We start from the raw sequence: 22,238 nt of genomic DNA on the forward strand, positions 1-22,238 counted from the left end.
TTGAGGTCAGGAATTTGAGACCAGCCTGGCCAACATGGTGTAACCCTGTCTCTACTAAAAGTATAAAAATTAGCTGGGCATGGTGGCACATGCCTGTAATCCCAGCTACTCTGGAGGCTGAGGTGAGAGAATTGCTGGAGCCTGGGGATTAGAGGTTACAGTGAACTGAGATCATGCCACTGCACTCCAGCCTGGGTGATAGAGTGAGACCCTGTCTCAAGAAAGAAAGAAAGAAAGAAAGAAAGAAAGAAAGAAAGAAAGAAAGAAAGAAAGAAAGAAAGAAAGAAAGAAAGAAAGAAAGAAAAGAAAGAAGCAAAGAGAGAGATAAAAGTGCTGGGTTTGGATTCCAGTGACTTTGAGTCAAGTACTGATTGTGCCACAAATTAGCTGAGTGACGTTGGACATGACCTTGCCCCTCTCTGTATCTCAGCTTCCCCACAATTTCAAACCAGCAGGGTTGGATTAGGTGAGCTGCTTCAACTCTGACTCTGGAGAAGGGCTGATGAGAACGTTATATAGCTGCCCGCTGTTGAGTCTGGATGGCCCCAGTCTTCCCATACAGAGGAGGATCAGGAAGGGGACTAATCCTCAAACCAGTGGCCTCATCAAACTGGTGCCTTAGTTAAGGGAACTGCTGTGGGAATGCACAATCCCAGCTTGAAATTCTCTGTCACTCTGTGTGACCTTATGAAAGTCACTTCACCTCTCTGAGCCTCAGTTCGTTCGTCTGTAAGATGGGATTTAGAGTGGTACCAGAGTAAAGAATTGTAAGAGCACATGAGGTAATGTCTGCTAAGTGCTTAACACACAGAACTCAGTAGAGTGTTCGGTTAGTAATCATTATTGATGCCAGTGGACCCCATCGTTGGGCATGGTGCTCTTCTTAGAAGCAGAGCAAGTACACGTGTCCATTCCAAGCCTTATTTCTGATGTCAGCAAAGCTGTTTATGAGGACAGCAGCCATCCCAGGGACACACCTGAAAAGGGGTGGGCCAGCCTCTGCATGCTGACCATCCAGATTCCATGACTCCCCATCAGCCTGAAGGAGGTGATAACCATCTGTCTCTCCCCACCCTGCCCAGAAGACCAGCTCGGCAGGGCTGGGAAGGACTTCAGACTATATCTTGCACAGTCCTCTTACCCAGGTAGGATGTAAGGAGAAGAGATAACCTATCCAGGTCTCGCTAGACCTAGGACTGCACGGCAGTATGTGTAGTATTGAAAGGAGTATTTGGGTTTGATGCTTAGTTTCTCAACTTGCAGGCTAAGAGTCCTCACAGGACTTCAGTTTCCTCATCTGGACAATAGGCTTAATAACAGAGTCTCTTACCAGGGTTGCTGCAAAGATTAAATGAAGATCAAACATAATGTGGGCCACAGACATCATGTCTGTCCTCTCTATTCCTGCTGTAGTGCCCTTTGACCGTAGCACACTGGAAAGACGCAACACACTGATTTTTGGATTTCCTTTCCGTTGTGAAGCTGTATGGAGACGCAGAGTTGGTCTAGGGTGCTATTGTGCTGAACTCCTATAACCTTGATAGGGAAGGTACCAGGTTCACGAGGCTGAAGAAGAGACCCAGAGCCAGCAAATGAGAGTTGGGGTTTGATTGGCAGCTTACATACGGGGAAGCAAGTCCAGTGGTGGCGAGCTAGACAGGAAAACCCGTCCACTGATGACAGGCTAGGGCAGATAAGGACATGATATCCTCCTTACCTACAGTCCAGCCGCAGTGGGCTGGACAAGATAACCCAGGGGTGAAGGGCTGGCAGGAAAACCACAACCACTTGCAAACCGCATGCAGTTTATATTCCATCTTCACTTAACACCCTCCCCTTAATGACCTCCACCTGGCAACCTTCATCCAACTCAAAAGTCAGGGCTTCAATCTTCTGTATAGCCCATATTCCATGGGACAGACCGGGGGCTCAGATGTTCCTCACAGACAAGGAACCAGTCTCCAGGTTGGCCACTCCCAGATTCCAGAGCTTGGAGCACACATTCAGGTGTGTCTGTCATACAAGGTCATTGTAAGCATATGCTTAAGTTATTGCCACCAGGTGCATTTACCCTACAGGTGCCAGTCTGAAAAACTGATTGGGGCCCTGACTGCCTCTCTGTTGCTCTGTGACCCTCCGCTGGTCACTTTCCCTCTCTGGCATTCAGTTTCTTCTTTTTTTTTTTTAAGACAGAGTCTTGCACTCTCACCTGGGCTGGGGTGCAAAGGTGCGATCTTGGCTCTCTGCAACCTCCGCTTCCCAAGTTTATGTGATTCTCTTGCCTCAGCCTCCCAAGTAGCTGGGATTACAGGCACACACCACCACACCCGGCTAATTTTTTATATTTTCAGTAGAGACAGGGTTTCACTATGTTGGCCAGACTGGTCTCGAACTCCTGACCTCGTGATCTGCCCACCTTGGCCTCCCAAAGTGTCGGAATTAAAGGCGTGAGCCAACACGTCTGGCCAGTTTCTTCTATTAACAGCACTGCCCAATAGAAACTTAACATGAGCCACATATGTAATTTTAAATAGTTTAGTAGCCACTTTATAAAGAGTGAAAAGAATAGGAAAAATAATTTAATGTTTTTACTTAGCCCAATAATCCAAAATGTTATCATTTCAACATATAATCAATATTTAAAAATCATTAATGAGATTTTCCTTTTTTCTTCTTACTAAGTTTTTGAAATCTGAGTGGTTCTCAATCCAGCGTGATTTTGGCAATTGTCTCGGGGTGTTTGGGGCTGTCAAAACTGGGGTGGGCGTCGGGGTGCAGGGGTGTGTGCGTTGCTGGCATCTGGAGGGTAAAGGCCAGGGGTGCTGCTAAACATTCTACGAGCACAGGACAGCCCCCGCCACAAAGAACAATCTGGTCCGAAATGCTAAGTGAGCCTGTTTTCTACTTACAGCACATCACGATTCAGATTAGTGGCTAGTCGAGTTCTCAGAAGCCACATGCAGCTGGTAGCTACCATATTGGACGGCACAGCTCTATAACCTAAAATGTCTGGACATGCACTTGGAAAAGCAAGTTTTTAAAAACTTGGGTTTTGGTGAATTTGTTTTCCTACTCATCCCGGAATAACTGACCAAAAGAGCTGTGGCTGGGTCACCAGTCGCTGGCTGGCTAAGGGCAGAACCCATCTGTCCCTAGCTGGTTAGACCCTTCTTAAGCCACGCGCCCTCCCCAGCAAGACTGAGCCTGGAACAGACAGTGAACCCTGTTGTTCTTTTCTGGGGAGACAATGCTGCAGGCCCTGCTACCTGCCTGACAGGGCCATTGTGGCTGGAGGAGAAAAGGGCTTTGTCAGGACAGCAGCCGAGGAGCCTGCAATTCAATGGGGCCCTTTATGTCTGTATTGGCGAAATGCTCCGATGCCAGCCCTGTTGAGGCCCAGCCCCCTTCTAGAACAGATGGGGAGCCTGAGGCCCAGTGAGGGTGTGGAAGTCCCTGCAGTGGATCCTGGCCTCCTTCACCTCATGCCACTGCCCTAAAACATGAGATTCCCCTGACTCTGAAAAGGCCCGTCTCGAAACACAGGATAAGCTCAATATTGCCCTTAACCCCTGATGAGGGGGCCCCTGCCCTGAACCTAAAATTTAGAGGTTCCACAAATCACAAACACACACAAAAATAAATGTATTAAAGAATATATATGTGCATCTGTCTTTCAGGATCTGGGCTCAGCTCTGGCAACTACAATCTGAAACATCCTCTCTTGTGATTTAAAAAGTCAGGCCACCAAGAGATGCCACTATTTAAAGTGTTCTCAACATACACACACGTATGCGCACACACGCACAATATAACTAAGCGAGGTGATTGATGTATTAATTAGCTTAATTGCTGTATCATTTCATGATGTACACCTATATCAAATCATTACATTGTACATCTTAAATATATATAATTTTCATTTGTCAGTCATACTTCAATAAAGCAAAGAAGAAAAAAGATAGGATAGGACCAGAGGGAAATACTCCACATGTCTCACCTTATGTCCTTGGAACAAAAGCAATCAAGTTTGAATGCAGTGAGGGTTTGAGGGCTGTACCACGCCGGATTCAGTGCTGACTCTGTTTTATAGCACAAGGAGGAGTTGAACAGCAGAAATGCTTAGGGAAGAGAAAGAGAAGTTGAATTCTCTTGTCACATTCTCCCTTGCAGGTAGCATGGATGCATATATTTTTTCATCATGAAGTATCACTTCTGAATAGGGCCAATCATCCAGTGTCTTGCTGCTCTGTGTTCAAATTCATACAGTCTTGGAGGTGTTCACCTCTATTTGAACAGTGGTACCACACACCTCCAAAGTTACAGGCGGGCCTGGGCAAACTCACGCGCAGACTTAGATATATTCGTTGGCAACGGCTATGACTTCCATCAACTAAAGAAAAGAAAATCAAGCTTTTAAGGAATTAAATTTTAAGTTAGTTTTATTCAGAAGTCTTACTGAGGGCCTGTAATCCCAGCACTTTGGGAGGCTGAGGCGGGTGGATCATCTGAGGTCAGGAGTTCGAGATCAGCCTGGCTAACATGGTGAAACCCCATCTCTACTAAAAATACAAAAATTGGTGTGTGTGGTGGTAGGTGCCTATCATCCCAGCTACTCCGGAAGCTGAGGTGGGAGAATCTCTTGAACATGGGAGGCGGATGCTCCAGTGAGCGGAGATCGAGCCACTGCACTCCAGTCAGAGCGACAGAGCGAGACTCTGTCTCAAAAAAAAATAATAAATAAATAAAAATAAGCCTTACTGAGGACTAGAGACTGAAGACAAAAGTCTGGGAGAAGTCTTTCAGAGAGGTCTTGCCCCACTGCTCTGAAACAGTGTTTTAGCTCATGGCTGATATACAGGTAGCGGAAGTGCAGTGTGTGCTCAAACATTACATCAAACTTGCTCAGAAGTTACAGTAAAGCAGAAACACATGAAAGTCTGGGTGCAAGAGTATATCTGGTTATAGATGACAGAGGCATAGTCACTAAGCTTGTCAAACTTTATCCTATGTGTAGGAATAGGCAAGGTCTAGGGTCATTTATCTTTGAAGAAATATAGTGTCTCAGACAAGAGATGCGGGGGCCTTGCGCTCTATCCTGTTTTGTTTTCAAAGCATTTTTCCAGAGAGGTGCACATCATTACAGGATCAAGGACTTGTGAAATTATGTGGCAAGTAAAATGAGCAAACGTGGTCTGTTACATTCGCTGTGTCTCACATTTCCCTTTCTCTTTTAACCTCTCCTCTCCCCAACCCGATCCCGACCCCTTGGAGAAGGGGCTGTTGCATTTGACAAAGAAATTGATCCTTTTGCAGAGTAAGCAACTTGTTCAAAGTCGTCCAGCAAGTTAGGGGAAGCCCCATGCTGGAATAACCCATCCTTGGAGGCCCAGCTAGAAGTCCGCACGTAGACAGTGGAGGGTAGTAGCTAGGAGGACAGAGTTGGGGGTCAGAGCAGCTCTGTTTATACCTGGCACCCTCATTCACTCACTAACTGTGCAACCTTGGGAGCAAGTGTCTTGGAGTATTTAAAGTATAGTTTTTTCTATTCCTATTCAAGATGTTAACATTAAGAGAAGCTGGTGACAGGTATATGAAAACTCTGTATACTATTTTCGTAACTCTTCTATAAGTCTAAAATTATCTAATGATAAAATGTTTTAAAATAACAGTTTCCTCTCATCTGTAGCATGGAAAGAGTAAGGATATCTGTCTCCTAGGAGGCTTCGATGAGACAGTGCCTGGAAAGGGGTTAGCACGGTGTCTGGCCCATGCTGACGACTCCATACATGACAGTTCTTAAAAGCTGCCTCCTCCAGGAAGCCGGCGACCACCACTGGCAGAACCAATCACTGCTTTCTCAGTAGCCCCACACCCTCACTGCCCAGGAGCAGTTTCTTTCAGTGTAAAATGCCAGGCGGCTTAATGTGGCCACTGACAGCATGAGTTTGATCCTGGCTTTTCCACTTCCTAGCTGAGATCCCCGGCAAGTTACTTGAGCACTTTGTGCCTCAGTTTCCTTCTGGTAAATAAGAAAAGTCTGTACATTATAAGGCAGTTATGAAGATTAAATGAACTGGAATTTTTCAGCACTTAGAACTCTGGCCTATAGCAAACTCTACATAAGTGTTTTTATGGTCCAGGTCAGTGTTTTTCTAACTTGCTTTTTACTGTTACCCATAGTAATAAATATGCTTTCCATCACAATGTGTGTATGTAAATAATTTTAAAGTGGTAATTTCAAAAACGTTGGTCTCTAAGAGATGATCACACTTTGTTTCCCCCATTAAAATATAAGGTACTTGGGGGACAGGGAATAGTCTGACTCATTTTGGTCTCCAATCACTTCATTTCCTTCTTTCATTTAATTTACCAAGCTCCTATTATCTATTCATTAGACATAAATATATATTGAGCATTTATTAGGCACTCACTATGTACCTGTTACCTACCAGCACAGATCAGACCTAGGTTGACTCAATGAATGGGTAAGGCAAGGAAAGGAGGTCCAGGGCAGAAGGAAGGGAGGAAGGGTAGGAGGGTGGAATGGGAGGAAGGGAGGAAAGGTGGAGGGGAGGAGGGAGAGTGGGAGGGTGGGAGGGCAAGAACGAAGGAAAAGAAGGAACCCAGGTTCCCAATTGGCAGCAGTACCCGCTTCCAACCCCTATGTTGCCACTTCCACCTCGGCAGGAAAGTTGCCCCTTCTCCAGCCATCCAGGGCCCCTGTACTCTTTCACTGGGGATGGAGCTGGGCACCGGTTCAGGCATCGGAGGGGTGGTGCCGGGGAACCCGCCCCCTCACCTCTTGCCCCTGGCACGGGGCGGTGACTCCAGAGCTGGGAGCCTGGCAGCGTCCTCACCCAGAGAAGGCAGGCGCCCCTCTGCGGGCGGCCCGAGCCCTGGGCCCCCTTCCCCCGGAGTTGCCCAAGACGCCGGGTGACTCCTCCCAGAGGACCCTCCTCTTCTGGGAGGCGTCACTCTCCTCACCCCTGGGTCCGGCCCCTAGCGGCTTCTCGCGCGCGATCCAAGCGGGAGACAAGTCGCGGCCACCTGCTCCGGAGCTGGGGAGCCCGGGCGCCGGGCGCCGTCCGCCCGCGCGTCGGTTCATGTGCCCTGGGCCCCATGGAGCTGCGGGTCAGCAACGCCAGCTGCGAGAATGGTGCGTACGGCAGGGCTGGGGACCATGCGGGCTCCGCGCTTAGCGCCCTCCCCTCCTTGCCACCCCTCTCCCTCGCATCCTCTCCTCCCAAGGGGGCCAAAGCTGGGGAGGGGCAGGGCCAGCACGAGGTGGCTCCCACCCAGCTTTGAAGATCAGGGTTCTGGCTGAGACTTCATTTTCATCTTCGCGGCTGGGGTGGCTGAGAGGAGGCAGGGAAGGAAAGGATGTCCCTGGGTTGAGATGGGGGGTTAGTTGGGACAGGAATTTTGTCGACAGCAGACACTCTGAGAGTTGGGGGTGGGGGATTCTGTGCTTTTAATATACTGTTGTGCTTTTAATGTATAGTTGCTTTTAATGTATAGTTGCTTCAGGTTTTAGTACCTGAGCAGTTGGGCTTTCTGTTTGGGTCAATGGGAGGACCACCACAGGACGGTGTTGTCTTTGGAAAAGAAAGAGAAAGAACCACAGGAAGGGGTAAAGAGAGCCCATTGGCTTCCTATTGCATTCTGATCATAAAGCAGGTAGTGGACTAGGCCCTTTACCTGCATTATCTCCCTGAATCCTCTAGAAGGTAGGTAGATATTATTATTTTACTATCTTGCTATCCCCATTCTAAAGATCCAGAAACTGAGGTTCTGAACAGCTAATAATTTGCTCAAGGTAATACAGTAAGGAAATGGAATATAGATCCAGGGCTGGTGGACAGTAAAACCTCGACTCCTTCGTTGGTGTGGCTCCACTTTCCCACCTTGTCTTGGAACTGCAGGCTGTGAGATGTCCCTGTTCCTCTAACCTCTTCCCTTCTACAGTGAAGCTTTCAAAGCCAGCCCGTTAGGTGTCTGACTTTGGTTTCCTGAACAAGGCAGGCCATTTTCAGCCTCACCTTTTCTCTGGGCCAGAATGTGTTCCCCAGTCCTAGCAAATTCCAGAAGGGATGATAGGAATCATCTGGCCTATGCTCAGAATTGGATTACTTTGGCCATCAGCCCTCTGTCTTTTACTTTTCACTGCAGTGGGAGAACTTGACTCAATGGAGGGTGCTGAGCCCTTGGGTGCTGCAGGCTTTACTGTGATAGCCAAGTCCATCCACAGAGGGTTCTTTGGCTCTACCTGCTAGAGGTGCATCTTCAGGGAGCAGGGGAAGGGCGTGGGGATGAGTTTGGTCTTCCTCTCAGGAGTCACCTCCCCTAGCCTATGTCATCCCAGGCTCTGGCTCATTTCCTGGGCTCAGGGAACTCCCCAGATTCAGCTCTTGGGCAAGGAAGCCTGAGCTGGAGAAACAGGAATGAGCAGCACAGAACAAGTCTGATTAGGGACTGAGATGCCTCTTGTCTCATCTTCCCTTGATTGTGACATGGGTTTTGGAAAGAGAGATCTCACACTGCAAAAGACACATGAATGTGCCCTAGTGGGTGCTGGATCCAGATCTTTCACCAGATGTTGGGGTGACCTCAGCAAGCCCTTCCCCTTCTCAGTTTCCCCAGCTGAAAATAAGAATTTAGGCTGCTTTCTAAGAGCTCTTCAAGCTCTGTTATTCAGGAGTCTGTGTCATGGAAGAAAGGTCAACATTGCCCTTAGTCTGTTCCACCAAGATGCCACTCTGCAATGCAGATGTGCCAGAGCCAGAGCTGCTTGACCATGGATTTGGGGGCCCTTCCAGGCACTGGCTGGGAGTTCTAGGTTGGTGGGAGGGACACTTGGTTGAGGCTTACATCCTTGGCCTAGGGACCTGGGCCTTGGTGACACACAGCTTGAAAAAGGCTACCTCCAGAGGTCACAAACTCAGATGCCTACAAAGGCCAAGCATATGCCAGAAATTACTGAAAGGTGCCAGATAAGACTCTTGGGGAACTGCAGAAAGTATGTCCTATTTTAGGGGGCAACACTGCCCAGCTGCAGCCAGTGGTTGCCTTAGAAGAGGGCGCAATATGGTGAGCAGACCTGATTTTTCACCGTAGCCTCACACCTGAATTTTCATGGAAAATCTCCCAATTTTTAAACGTTTTCTATTTTAAAATATCTCTTAGGGCCAGGCATGGTGGCTCACATCTATAATCCCAGTGCTTTGGGAGGCTGAGGCAGGAGGATAGCTTGAGGCTAGGAGTTCAAGACCACCCTGGGCAACACAGCGAGACCCCCCATCTCTACCCAAAAAACAAAAACAAACAAACAAAAAGCCTCTTAGGAGGCCAGATGCTACCTGCTTTATTGAGGTGTGTGTGGTGGTTAAGAGCATGGGCTTTGGCATCAGATAAGCTTAGAATCTGACACTGGCTTCACTACTTAGTACCCATGTTTTGGCTTTGGGCAGGTTACTAAAGTTATCAGAGCTTTGGTTTCTTCAACTAAAAGCCTATAAATGATTGTTGTGCCTGTTTCCAAGTGGTCACTAGAGACACTCCTGGAAAACCCCAGAGCAGAGGACCATGTGAGTGGTAGCACTGGAGAATTATTGGCTATTTTTTGCAGTTTCATTGAACTTGTGTACTTCTTCTGACTGAGGGTCTGCCCCTGTGCCCAGGTTTGTATCTGGCACGTGGTGGTACAAATTTGTTCTGGTCATGCAAAGAAAGCCCCTAGCTAGAGTGAGCACTCACTGAACATTATTATTTTTGGATGGAGGCACAGTATATGGGTATAGCGCTGCAGTAGCAGAAGCACAGGATTTGAAACAGTGGCCAATTCCAATATTTTAAAAGTGTGCAAATGTCCCCACTGTGACTCTCTCACCATGGTTTTCCCATCCAGGTTCCCTGCTCCACCTCTACTGCTCCTCCCAAGAAGTCCTGTGCCAGATTGTCGGTGACCTCAGCCCTGAGGTGCCCAGCAATGCCACCTTTCACAGCTGGCAGGAAAGGATCCGGCAGAACTATGGCTTCTACATCGGCCTGGGCCTGGCCTTCCTGTCCAGCTTCCTCATCGGCAGCAGCGTCATCCTCAAGAAGAAAGGCCTCCTGCGACTCGTGGCCACGGGAGCCACGAGAGCTGGTAGGTCCCTGGGCCAGGAGAGGATGGGGCACAGGGCAGCTGAACCCTCACAGGGGCCAGGGCTGCAGTCTAAGAGGATGGCCTCGGCGAGATACAAAAGGCTCATTGTCAACCCTGTCTGGAATCCCACCTGCCAACAGGGTTAGGGTTTAGGGTTAAAAAGGAAGGTCTCCAACCGGAGGTCTCAGTTTAGAGATCCAGCAGGAGGACTTCCTTTAGAATCCAATTTCCTGAGACCTTCATGGTGTCTTTATTAGAGGAGGGAAGGGACAAGTCTCAGGACCAAGAATCAGATACTGCAGGTCTGGTCTTGGTCTTACTTCCTACCAACGTCATCACAGGCAAGTCACAGCTTCTCTGCAAAATGGGAATAGCTACCTCTGCTGAGAGCAATGTCAGACGCTAGTGTACCCTCACTTGTCATCCAATTGAGCTCCCTTCTGGGCTGCCAGAAAATAGTGAGGTCTCTGACCCCAAGGGTTTTGCTTGTTTGGGACATAAGATGTTTTTCCATGAAACAGTGCTTAAGAAAAGGAATCCTGTGCAAAAGGACTCATTCATTTAATCACCATTTATCGCATGCCTGCTGTATGCCAGGGACAATGCTAGACACGGGGATTCAGTGTCCTCATGGAACCTTCAGTCAAGTGGCAGAGACAGATGAGTCAGTAGGCAGTTGTTTTATCATGTGTTAAGTACCATCATGGGGATAACACAGCCTGCTATGGGGGAATATTTTGGAGGGGTGTGTAAAGCCCAGACTCAGGAGATTAGGGGAGGTTTTTCTAGAAGAGATGATCTCTAAACTGAGACCTAGATGATGAGGAGACAGCAAGGTAAAAGGGGAAACAGGGAGACAGTGTTCCAGGCAGAAGGAATAATATGTGCAAAGGCTCAGCGGTGAGAGAACTTGAGTGATATTAGAAATCGAAAGTCGTTCAGGATGGCAGGAGCAGGAGGGGTGCATGGTGAGCGAAGGGCCAGCTCATGAAGGGTCTTGTAAACGGAAGCACAGAGCTTAAGTGCAATTGTTAGGTGACTGAAAGGTTTTAGGCAGGGGAGTGACACAGACTAATTTGCAATTTGAAAAGATCCCTGGTTGCTGGGTGAAGAATGGATTAGGGGACAAGCCTGGAGCCTGGGAGGCCAAGTAGGTGAGTGAAAGGACAGAACTTGGGCCCGGAAGATGGAAATGGGAATGGAGACAAGTGGCGGATTCCAGAGCTAGTTTTTGAAGGTAGAGCTTACCAGCTTTGATACAGGTTGGCTTCAAGCAACGGGGGGCGGAGGAAGAAGTCAAGGATGACTCATGCTTTTGACTTGAGCAACTGGGGAGATGAAGGTGCTATTTCTTGAGATGAAGAACGTCGAAGGAGGAACAGGTTTATGGGAAGATGATGCATTCAGGTTTGGACATGTTCAATTTAATGTTTCTATGGGATGTTGCACTTTGGAAGCAGACTATTAGTGTTCTAATTCTGGTTCCTCAATTCCTGGTGATTCAATTCTGGGCTAGAAAAGTATCCATTTCTATGCCTCAGTTTCCTCATCTATAAAATGGAGATAAGAATAGTACCAGCCTGAAGGGTTATAAGAAAATGCAACATAGTTAGAATCATACCTAGCACAGAGTAGCACTAGGATTGGCATTACTAATTATCTCAGTCAGAGGTCCCCACAGTTAGAGGTACTGGTGCAAACACTAGCACTAGTACTGGTATGACTGTTATCTCAGTGGGAGGTTCCCACAGTTAGAAGTACAGGTCTAGAGCCCATGTGGGCTGCAAAATGAATAGCTGTAAGGTGCAGGGATGAAGCCGGGAACAATGGTCATTGCTATGCCACCCTTCACTTCTAGACAAGTGTTCGAAAGGCCAGAGAACTCCCAGAGTGCCAGGGAAATTTCTGTTTGTGCTCAGAGAAGGTATCATCGACCATTCAGAATGACAGCTTCCCTGGAATAGGTTTTTTCCTCCAATCTGCTATTTCAGGATCTTCAGTGATTTCAACCCTTAGAGTAGAATGCTCTCAGAGTTCTTAACATTTACGGGAAATTCTGACCTTTTTAGGAACCCGGTGAAAACAAGAAACTTTTTCCTTAGAAAAGTGGGCATTCCCAAAAAGCAACATAAGAGTTTTGGATTTGTACGAAACTGTCTCAAACCCATCTATCATCATCCATCACTATCGTCATCCTTGTTGCTAATGTTATTGAGTATTGACTATGTGCCAGGTCCTGAACAAAGCAGACACAGTTCCTGGCTTTGCGGAGCTTCCATTTTACTGGGTGAAATGTCATAAAATAAGAAGATCAACTAAAATTATAAACAACAATGCCATGAAAGAGAAGAGCTGTGCAGTAAGAGAACCCCAGCTGGGTGCAGTCACTCGCACCTGTAATCCCAGCACTTTGGGAGGCTGAGGTGTCAGGATCATTTGAGTCCAAGAGTTTGAGACCAGTCTGGGCAACATAGCGTGACCCCATCTGTACAGAAAAATTTTTTAAATTAGCCAGGCATGGTGGCATATGACTGTAGTCCCAGCTACTCAGGAGGCTGAGGTGGGAGGATCCCTTGAGCCCAGGAGTTTGAGGCTTCATTTAGTTAGGATCGTGCCACTGCACACTCCAGCCTGGGTGACCAAGCGAGACCCTGTAGTGGGGGAGGGAGGGAAGGAAAAAGGTAACGAAGAAAGGAGGGAGAAGGGAGGGAGGGAAGGAAGAGAGAGAGAAAGGAAAGAAGAAAGGAAGGAAGGAAAGGATGGAGGGAGGCAGGGAGACAGGGAACTCCAACAGGAAATAATAGAAATCAGGGAGTCAGGGATGGCATCGTAGGGGAAGCAACAGTCACATAGCAACCTGTAGAGTGAGTGTAAGTTGAGGCAAATATTAGTAGGAAGAGTATTCTGGACACAGGGAAAGCATGTGCAAAGGCCTCGAGGCAGAAAAGAGCTCATCGTTTTTGGAGAGCTAAGAGGGAGGAGAAGAGTGGCAGGAGATGTGCTCTGATAGGTGAGCAGAGCCAAGACTATGCATGGTCTTGTTAAGGATTCTAGTCTTTATCTTGAGAGCACTCAGAAGCCATTGGTTAGCCATAAGTTGAGGAGTGACATAATCTGATTTGCATTTTTTTTTTTTTTTTTTTGAGGCATAGTCTCACTCTGTCACCCACGCTGGAGTGCAGTGGCGCGATCTCGGCTCACTGCAACTTCCGCCTCCCAGGTTCACGCCATTCTCCTGCCTCAGCCTCCAGAGTAGCTGGGACTACAGGCACCTGCCACCATGCCTGGCTAATTTTTAGCAGAGATGGGGTTTCACTGTGTTAGCCAGGATGGTCTTGATCTCCTGACCTTGTGATCTGCCCGCCTTGGCCTTCCAAAGTGCTGGGATTACAGGTGTGAGCCACCATGCTCGGCCCTGATTTGCATTCTTAAAAGACCACTGGTTAACATGAAAAGAAAAATAGGTTATTAAAGGGTCAAGAGTGGAACTAGAGTAACTATGAAGGAGGCTGTTGCCTCAACCTGGAGCAGGGATGACAGTGCCTTGGTGTAGCGGGTGGCAGTGGAGTGGACACATGCGAGATGCTTTTTGGAGACAGAGTTACCAGTTGCGGAAGGAGAGAGAGAAGAGTCAAAGAGCAGTTCCCTGGTTTCTGGCTTAAGCAACCAGATAAATGAGAGTGCCACTTACTGTGTTTCATTCGGCAGGTGGGTGGGGAACATTTCAAACCAAGAGCTCCACTTGGGACAGAGATTGAGACGCCTGTGACAAATCCAAGAGGAGATGTGAAGTAAGCAGTTGGATATACACCTGGACTCAGAAGGAAGGTCCAGGCTACAGATACAGAGGCACCAGATATAGATGGTATTTAAAACTTTAGGAACAAATGAACCCACCCAGGAGAAGGCCCAGAACCAAGCCTCAAGGAGGCCGGGGAGTGAGCAGAGAGTTAGGAAAGGTGCCTGAGAAAGTGTGGCCAAGTTCCATCCTAACTTTGTGTCCATTCCCTCCACAGTGGACGGAGGCTTCGGCTACCTGAAAGATACAATGTGGTGGGCTGGATTTCTCACCAGTAAGTGGGTTGTTTGCTACTAATAACAGTGGCCTATTGATAGCAGGGCCAGAGACAAAGGGAGGGGTGGGTGGGGCATTTTTGTCTCTAGTATGGCAAGTGTCCATCTGAGGCCCAGATTCCCAGGGGAGAACCTTGACAACCCTTGCAGGGAGAACATCTTACCCTCAAAGCCAGTCTTCATCCATGAAGCGTCTACTCCCAGAGAGGTCTGCACACAGCTGGCAACAATGAAGGTGTATTTTCTCAACTTCCCTTTAAACATAGCTCCATAGCTCTGTTGGTAGTGGACTCTTGACTTTTACATGGTAGAAGCTGGAACTCCTAGGCCAACTTCCCCCAGTCCACAGGCAGTTAATGTGTTGGCCCACTTAGAACATAGCTGGTCCGTTACTTAAAGTTTGCCCAAATTTGTATACTCACACATTTCCCCCACTTTCCACCCATCCTCTCCTGCTATCAAACCCTGACTCTTTTAGGTGGAAAATTAACCAGGTTTCTATTCATAATCCCCCTACATCAAGTTTTGATCCCCATCTCAGCCAGAGCTATCCCAGTGACGATCTCCTTTTAAAGGGGAGACCAGGTCATTCTCTATCAGCAGAGAGATGGAAAAGACACTTTTTTGATAACCACCGCTATCACATATTGAGGGCTTACTATGTGCTAAACTTTCTAAGTGTTATCCTGTATATTAACTCAGGAGTTTACAAATTGGAAAACTCGGATGGAGAGAAAAGACTTGCCCCCCGTGGGAATGTCAGATTTTTCTTTTCTTTTCTTTTTTTTTTCTTTTTGAGATGGAGTTTCACTTTTGTTGCCCAGGCTGGAGTGTAATGGCATGATCTCGGCTCACCACAACCTCCACCTCCGGGTTCAAGTGATTCTCCTACCTCAGCCTCTCGAGTAGCTGGGATTACAGGCATGTGCCACCATGCCCGGCTAATTTTTTTTTTTTTTTTTTTTTGTACTTTTAGTAGAGATGGAGGTTTCTCCATGTTGGTCAGGCTGGTCTCGAACTCCCAACCTCAGGTCATCCACCCGCCTCAGCCTCCAAAAGCGCTGGGATTACAGGCATGAGCCACCACCCCCAGCTGGGAATGTCAGATTTTTCTAATCACCTGCTTGTAGTTCTAGACTCTTCACAGTTCCCCTGGAAAAGAGGGGTCCATGGACCAATTGGTACCTGGAGAATCAATAATTGTAACTGTTTCTTCCTTTGATAATTAACACTTCCTAGAATTTAAATTAAAGATCTAGTGCAAAATACTGGCAGTCCCCGAGACAAATTTGTGCCTGGACTAGAAGCCACGAGGCCTAAAGAACAAGAGGGCTTCTACCCCATAAGCATGTCATGTGACCTTAGGCTCGGGGACTTAGCTTCACCATCTTTAAAATGGAAGGATCCGATCTGGATAGATTGGGACTGACGTTTGATCAGACTCTCCAGAGAGAGAGCGTACGGATCAGGATTTTAAGGAATGCTGGTCTGGGGATTCTCCAGCTGGTTGCACACGGAATGATTCATCTGGAATGGAGATGGTGCTTCTGCACCATGCTAACCTCTTTTCTCTCTTCATTTCCTAGTGGCTGCTGGAGAAGTTGCCAACTTTGGAGCCTATGCATTTGCACCTGCAACAGTCGTCACGCCTCTGGGAGCACTGAGTGTCCTCATAAGGTTATTGTCCCCTCTCTAGCCCTCTCTTATTCTGTTCCGTTTTCAGTTTGTTGAGGCCTGGAATGCCAAGTGGGATCGACTGCCAGTTGGCAATCAGGGACCTGGGTTGGTCTCAGCCTCCAGAAAGAGGCAGTGTGCTATAGTTCAGAGCTATAGACCCTGGGAATGTTTGCTGCTACTTGCCCCAGCATCCCCTTGACTGACTGGGTCATAGAGAGGCAGGCCAAGCCCAAACCAGTTGGAAGGGCTTCCACCGTCAACAGGCTGAATGGTGCATACCAGTATTTTGGTGCCTCGATAGATGCAGCATACAAGTTAAGAGCATGTGCTCTGGATTAACGCTGCCTTAGTTCTAATCCTCGCTCTGCCACTTAGTAGTTTTGTTACCATAGGCAAGTCATGGAAGCCACTTAATCACTCAAAGCCTCATTTTTCCCATCTGCAAAATGAGGATGCCAATAATACCTACTGGAGGCATTGTTCTGAGGATTGAATGAGATAATGCACAGAAAATGCACAGTACAGAGCTGGTACCAAACAATAACCACGGCTGTCACATAGTGAGGGCTTAGTATGTGCTGAACAGTCTGAATGTATCCTGCGTATTAACTCATTTAATCCTCACAGCATCCCTAGTTGAGCCCAACAGAGGTTAAGCAACTTGGCCAAAGTCACCAGGTTCTAAGACGTCAGGCAGGATTCTAACCCAGGCAGTCTTAATTCGAAAGTCAGTGGACTTAATTGCTGTGTCACGTTGCCTCTCAAGTAAACACTCAACAAATGTTTGATAGTTTTAAAAATAATTGATACTAAACGTCTGTGCTTCCCACTGCCCCCTGAGCTACAAACACAGAGCCAGCTCCTCTGTGGGGGTCCTGGAGCCTCATTTGAAGGAGACTAACCTTGGCCTAACCTTGGAACACTGGTAAATCCTAGCACACCACACCCAGTACCCATCATTTGTTTTACCGTCTTGCTGAAAATTTTGCAACAATTGCACACTCAAAAACCAAATAGAACTCATGCTGTACAACTGGCCTGACTCATGCCGTATAACTGGCCTAACACAGCTGATATAGCTGTGATACCATAATTGCGTATCTGATTAGTTTGCAAATTCCTACTCCGGGGAAGCTGGGAGAGCCATGAAATCCTTGTGTGTGACCCCTGCCTGCATGAATAATCTCTTGATTATTGACATTGTGGCCAAAATGTATTTGGTAGTTTCAGAGGAAAGACAGAAGACAGACAAGAGAGATTAGATATCAATCTCCTCTCTCCTGACAACTTGAAGCAGGATTTCTGAGGCTAATTGTGTCCCAAGACAGCCAATAGGTTTTTACCCTAAACGAATGCCACCTTTGTGAAGAGACAGAAGCATGCCCCTGAGATCATATGAGGCTTGCCCGTAATTTTTTTTCCCTTCCTTTCTCGCCTCTGCTGGCTCGGCTCAAGGATGTGAGGGGAATGGAAATCATGTCACCACGGCGCAACAAGGAACTGAGATAATTTGCCCAGAAATTGAAGACTCAGGGAAGTCACAAGGATCCTCTTCAATGAGGCATAGAAGAAAACCCATGAACTTTATAATTAGAAAGGACTCGAGCTCAATTCCTGGTTCCACTAGTTGCTAGCCATTTGAACTTGCCAAGTCATTTTAACTTCTTTGAGATTCAGTCTTCTCATCTATCAACTGGAGATAGTATATTTTACTTTGCAAAGAATTGTGAGATGCTAGTGAGGTAGACGGGAAGTTCCTAGCACCATACATAGTAGGTAATAAATGCGTAAGATATGGTACCTGTGATTGTCACTGAGGTTGTTTATATTGGCTTACACAAATGAAAGAAATAATAGATTTGTTATGGATGACCGAGGAGCAGAGATGGAGCAAAAAATAGAAATTACCAGGAGGCATATTTTTGGTAAATGATTAGAGCAAATCTACAACAGTCTCATTTGGCTTGTGAAGGGGTGGGCTCTCTGCCACCAGAGGTGTCTATAAGCCAAACTGAGAGCCATCTGTTGGCAGTGCTAAGAGAGGATGTGTCCACTGGGCAGGCAGTGTGACAAGAGCATTTCGAAGTGTTCTTCCAACTCTTCTGTTTGGGAATACTTTCAGTCTCTAAAATGGTAGAAATTCACCTGCATTTCTATTCCTCCAGCAAACATTCTAACACTCCCAGAAATGAGTTTCTATATAAACCATTTTTCTCCCCCCTCAGGAGAACTGAGGGTGGTGGGAAGCACAGATATTTCGTATCAATTATTTTTAAAACTATCAGACATTTGATGAGTGTTTACTTGAGTGGCAACGTGGCATAGCAGTTAAGCCCCCTGACTCTGGAATTAGACTGCCTGGGTTAGAATTCTGGCCTGGTCTCTTAGAACCTGATGACCCTGGCCAAGTTGCTTAACCTCTCTTGGCCTCAGCTAGTGATGCTGTGAGGATTAAATGAGTTAATACACGAGATACATTCAGAATGTTCAGCACATACTGAGCCCTCCATATGTGACAGCTGTGTTTATTCTTTGGTACCAGCTCTGTAGTGTGCATTTTCTGTGCATTATCTCATTTAGTTCCTGAGAACAATGCCCCCCGTGGATATTATTAGCATCCCCATTTTGCAGACAGGGACAATGAGGCTTAGGGTGGTCACATGACTTGCCCATGGTAACATAAGTTTTTTTGGAAGAAAAACTTCCACGTGAGAGAGCAGTGAGTTCTGATCTGTTGTTCTCTGGGAGTGCTTGCTCACGCCCCATTTTTCTTTGGGACTCTGGGACACGCATATCTGCTCTAATCCCCTTCTCCCATTTCCATGTGCAGTGCCATCCTCTCCTCATATTTCCTGGGAGAGAGTCTGAACCTGCTGGGGAAGCTGGGCTGCGTGATCTGTGTGGCCGGCAGCACGGTGATGGTGATACATGCCCCTGAGGAAGAGAAGGTCACCACCATCATGGAGATGGCTTCCAAGATGAAAGACACAGGTAGACTCCAAGTCCCCGAAAAGCAGGAAAATACTGGAGGTTGAACGCCCCCCTCTGCCCCATAAAAGGTCACATTGGGCCGGGCGCGGTGGCTCACGCCTGTAATCCCAGCACTTTGGGAGGCCGAGGCGGGCGGATCACGAGGTCAGGAGATCGAGACCATCCTAGCTAACACAGTGAAACCCCGTCTCTACTAAAAATACAAAAAATTAGCCAGGCGTGGTGGCAGGTGCCTGTAGTCCCAGCTACTTAGAGGCTGAGGCAGGAGAATGGCATGAATCCGGGAGGCGGAGCTGCAGTGAACTGAGATGGTGCCACTGTACACCAGCCTGGGTGACAGAGGGAGACTCCGTCTCAAACAAACAAACAAACAAAATTCAGATTGGGTTCTGACCATCTCAGGTGCTGCCACCTAGAGGAGAAGGCAAGCTAAAGAAGAAACGTTAATGGGCTGGTACTTGTTAGCGAGGCTAGCTTAAAGGCTTCCAGGCCTGGTATGTATGGGTACCATTAATAAGTGTTTATTATGTGCCAGGCACTGTTATGAATGCTTTATATACATTATCTCACTGAATCCCACAAAACAGCTTTATGAGGATGATCCTATTCTTGGTTCTCTTTAACAAATGGGGAAACTGAGTTCTTGGGGGTTTAACAACCTAACCAAGTTATTAGAAAGTCATGAAGCTGGGACTGGAACCCGTGTTTGTCTGACTCTAGAGCCCACGATCTTAATGCTACCTCCCACTGCCATGAGTCTGGGCCCTAGACACTGCCTGCACCCTCCACAGCTGGGTGATCCTTCTCCCTCTCCTCCCAAAGGGTTCATCGTGTTTGCTGTGCTTCTGCTGGTGTCATGCCTCATCCTCATCTTTGTTATCGCCCCACGTTACGGGCAAAGGAATATCCTCATCTACATCATCATCTGCTCTGTGATCGGGGCCTTCTCCGTGGCTGCTGTCAAGGGGCTGGGCATCACCATCAAGAACTTCTTCCAGGGGCTGCCAGTTGTCAGGCACCCGCTCCCCTACATCCTGTCCCTCATCCTGGCACTGTCCCTCAGCACTCAGGTCAACTTCCTCAACAGGGCACTGGACATTTTCAACACCTCCCTGGTGTTCCCCATCTACTACGTGTTCTTCACCACGGTGGTCGTTACCTCGTCCATCATCCTCTTCAAGGAGTGGTACAGCATGTCTGCTGTGGACATTGCGGGCACCCTCTCGGGCTTTGTCACCATCATCCTGGGCGTGTTCATGCTGCATGCTTTCAAAGACCTGGACATCAGCTGCGCCAGCTTGCCCCACATGCACAAAAACCCACCCCCTTCTCCCGCCCCAGAACCCACTGTCATTAGACTGGAAGACAAGAACGTCCTTGTGGACAATATAGAACTCGCCAGCACCTCATCGCCAGAAGAGAAACCCAAAGTATTTATAATCCATTCTTGAAGCTTGGAATATGTGAGTGAGAGGATGAGCCCAGTGGTACAGCCTGACCTCCCAATTTCAAACCCACCTGGTTATTTTCCAGTGCAACTGTTACCAATGGGCTCTCTTTTCTCGAGAAGTTCATTTATACCTCATCACTGTTTCCAGGAGAAACATCTCTACCCAAATAGCAGTGGTGGCAGAACTTCCTGGAAACAGACTCAGTGACCAAATACCCAAGTTTACATCAGTGCCTGCAGGTCCCCTGGACCTCCCTTCTCATTCATTCTTTCGGTGCCATCTCTATGCCATTGGGAAGAAGGTGGAATCTGACCCATTGAATGTAGCACAGTCCAAGGACTTCCCTGAGATATTGGTCATTGGGAGTTCCTTTACACCAATTCTCCTCCTGAGATGGAATCTCCGTTGTTGTTGTTGTTGTTTAGCCCAAGGATGACATAGAGCTGGCTCCCAGAGGCCCAAAGGGCGAGTGGCCATGCCTCCCTATCCAGAGCTGACAGGGATACAACCAATGTAAAATATCCTGTTGCTCTTGTCACTTCCTCTTTGGAGGCAGAAGCAAGGCCTCAGCTGACCTTCTTACTGTGAAAGCCACTTGATGTCTCAGGGAAAAATGTCAACCAGCTCATTCCCCGAGCACTCCAGCCTGGCAGTCAGCACCTCGGTATCCACCCAGTCCATCCCACCATCACCCCTTCCCCCTCTACTTACATCCTAAGGAGTCAGTCACTGAGACATAAAGGCAGTAATCGCAGAACTGGAAACAAAACAATAACAGAACCACAGCCAAACTCTGGTGGCCAAACCCAGTGTTTTCATTTTGTCTTACTCTGAAAAAAGAACAGCAAATTCACTGCTTCAAAGTGGCCTGGCTGCCAAGCTAGAATTTGGCAGAATGTACTTTTCTATTCCTCAAGGAGTCAACCAACTTATGATCTGGGGAGGTGGGAAGAGGATGAGGAGCAAAGTTGGGATGTGGCAGAAGACAGTCCCAGGCTGTCTGGATACTAGGGGCTTTTTTGTTGACTCTGGTGCTCATCCAGGAACTTAGGAGAAAAGAACTCAGGGGTAATTTCTGGGCTGCAGCCTTAAAAGCTTGGACAGTGGGATCAGCTGTGAATCTCAATGTCCAAGTGGAGGTGCAGACTTGGCATGGGATGCATTCTAGCTGCTGACCAGATTGCCACTGAGTCCCCCACTCCACTGATGAGCTGCCACACGGGGAAGTAGCATGCCCTGACTGTTCCAACACCACCTGCTATGGGGAGTACCTCTGGTCCCTTCACATTTGGCCGGAGGCATACAAAAAAAACAGAGCAACTGGAGAGAGAGATAATTACTATTCCCTCCCTTCCCATCTCTTTTCTGGCTGTAAGAGTGCAGGGGTTGGAGAAGAACCATTAGAAAGGGAAATTAGTGGGCTGGTATATCTGGAAAGAGGGAAGACTTTGATCCTCAGCCCCGAGGTTGGTGCAGGGCCTCCCCTATGTGACTCTACCTGCACTCTGTGTTTCTATCCTGTGCCCTAAGCGGGCCAAGCCCAGGTGAATTCCTGCTGGCCTTGGAGCTCCAAGGTTTGGCTGACCAGCAGACTGGCTCCTGACTCTTCAGCCCCAAATCCCCAGTTTTTGATGAATGTGGATTTCCGTCTGTAATTAAAAGCAATGCAACAACTTGGATCTTGAGAATGGCAGTAAGCTGAGGGCCCTAAGAGTGTGGTCTGCAGGATCAAGAATAAAGATTTCAGATTATATTTACTTGATGCTTGTGTCTTGACCTTCCTTGAGCATGGAGTGATGAAACTGGTTTTTCCAGTGCTGGAAGGACAGTCTCCAATCTCTGAATGAATGTGACTGCCAATAAAGCCCCTATCATGTCTTTGATAGTTAACACCCTTGGTA

At 47.6% G+C, this 22,238-nt stretch overlaps 1 protein-coding gene across 1 annotated transcript; it reads left to right on the forward strand.

Annotated features, from left to right (window-relative positions):
* The first annotated feature begins 6,811 nt into the window (after positions 1 to 6,811).
* NIPAL4 (NIPA like domain containing 4) lies at positions 6,812 to 22,099 on the forward strand. Its single transcript, XM_025389280.1, has 6 exons — positions 6,812 to 7,156; positions 9,905 to 10,144; positions 14,161 to 14,217; positions 15,805 to 15,895; positions 18,726 to 18,886; positions 19,709 to 22,099. Exons 1-6 carry the CDS (start codon positions 7,120 to 7,122, stop codon positions 20,335 to 20,337), a joined length of 1,215 nt encoding a protein of 404 aa, XP_025245065.1. The 5' UTR covers positions 6,812 to 7,119; the 3' UTR covers positions 20,338 to 22,099.
* Positions 22,100 to 22,238: the final 139 nt, after the last annotated feature.

The sequence above is a fragment of the Theropithecus gelada genome, chromosome 6 (assembly GCF_003255815.1).
Source record: "Theropithecus gelada isolate Dixy chromosome 6, Tgel_1.0, whole genome shotgun sequence".
Lineage (NCBI taxonomy): Eukaryota > Metazoa > Chordata > Mammalia > Primates > Cercopithecidae > Theropithecus > Theropithecus gelada.

What these genes read in the sequence shown, in the direction of transcription:
- NIPAL4 (XM_025389280.1), top strand. Translation starts at nt 7,120, where the DNA reads ATGGAGCTGCGGGTCAGCAACGCCAGCTGCGAGAATG. An exon ending in GCACTGAGTGTCCTCATAAG is followed by an intron (nt 15,896 to 18,725) that starts GTTATTGTCCCC and finishes TTCCATGTGCAG; the next exon opens with TGCCATCCTCTCCTCATATT. An exon ending in TTCCAAGATGAAAGACACAG is followed by an intron (nt 18,887 to 19,708) that starts GTAGACTCCAAG and finishes CTCCTCCCAAAG; the next exon opens with GGTTCATCGTGTTTGCTGTG.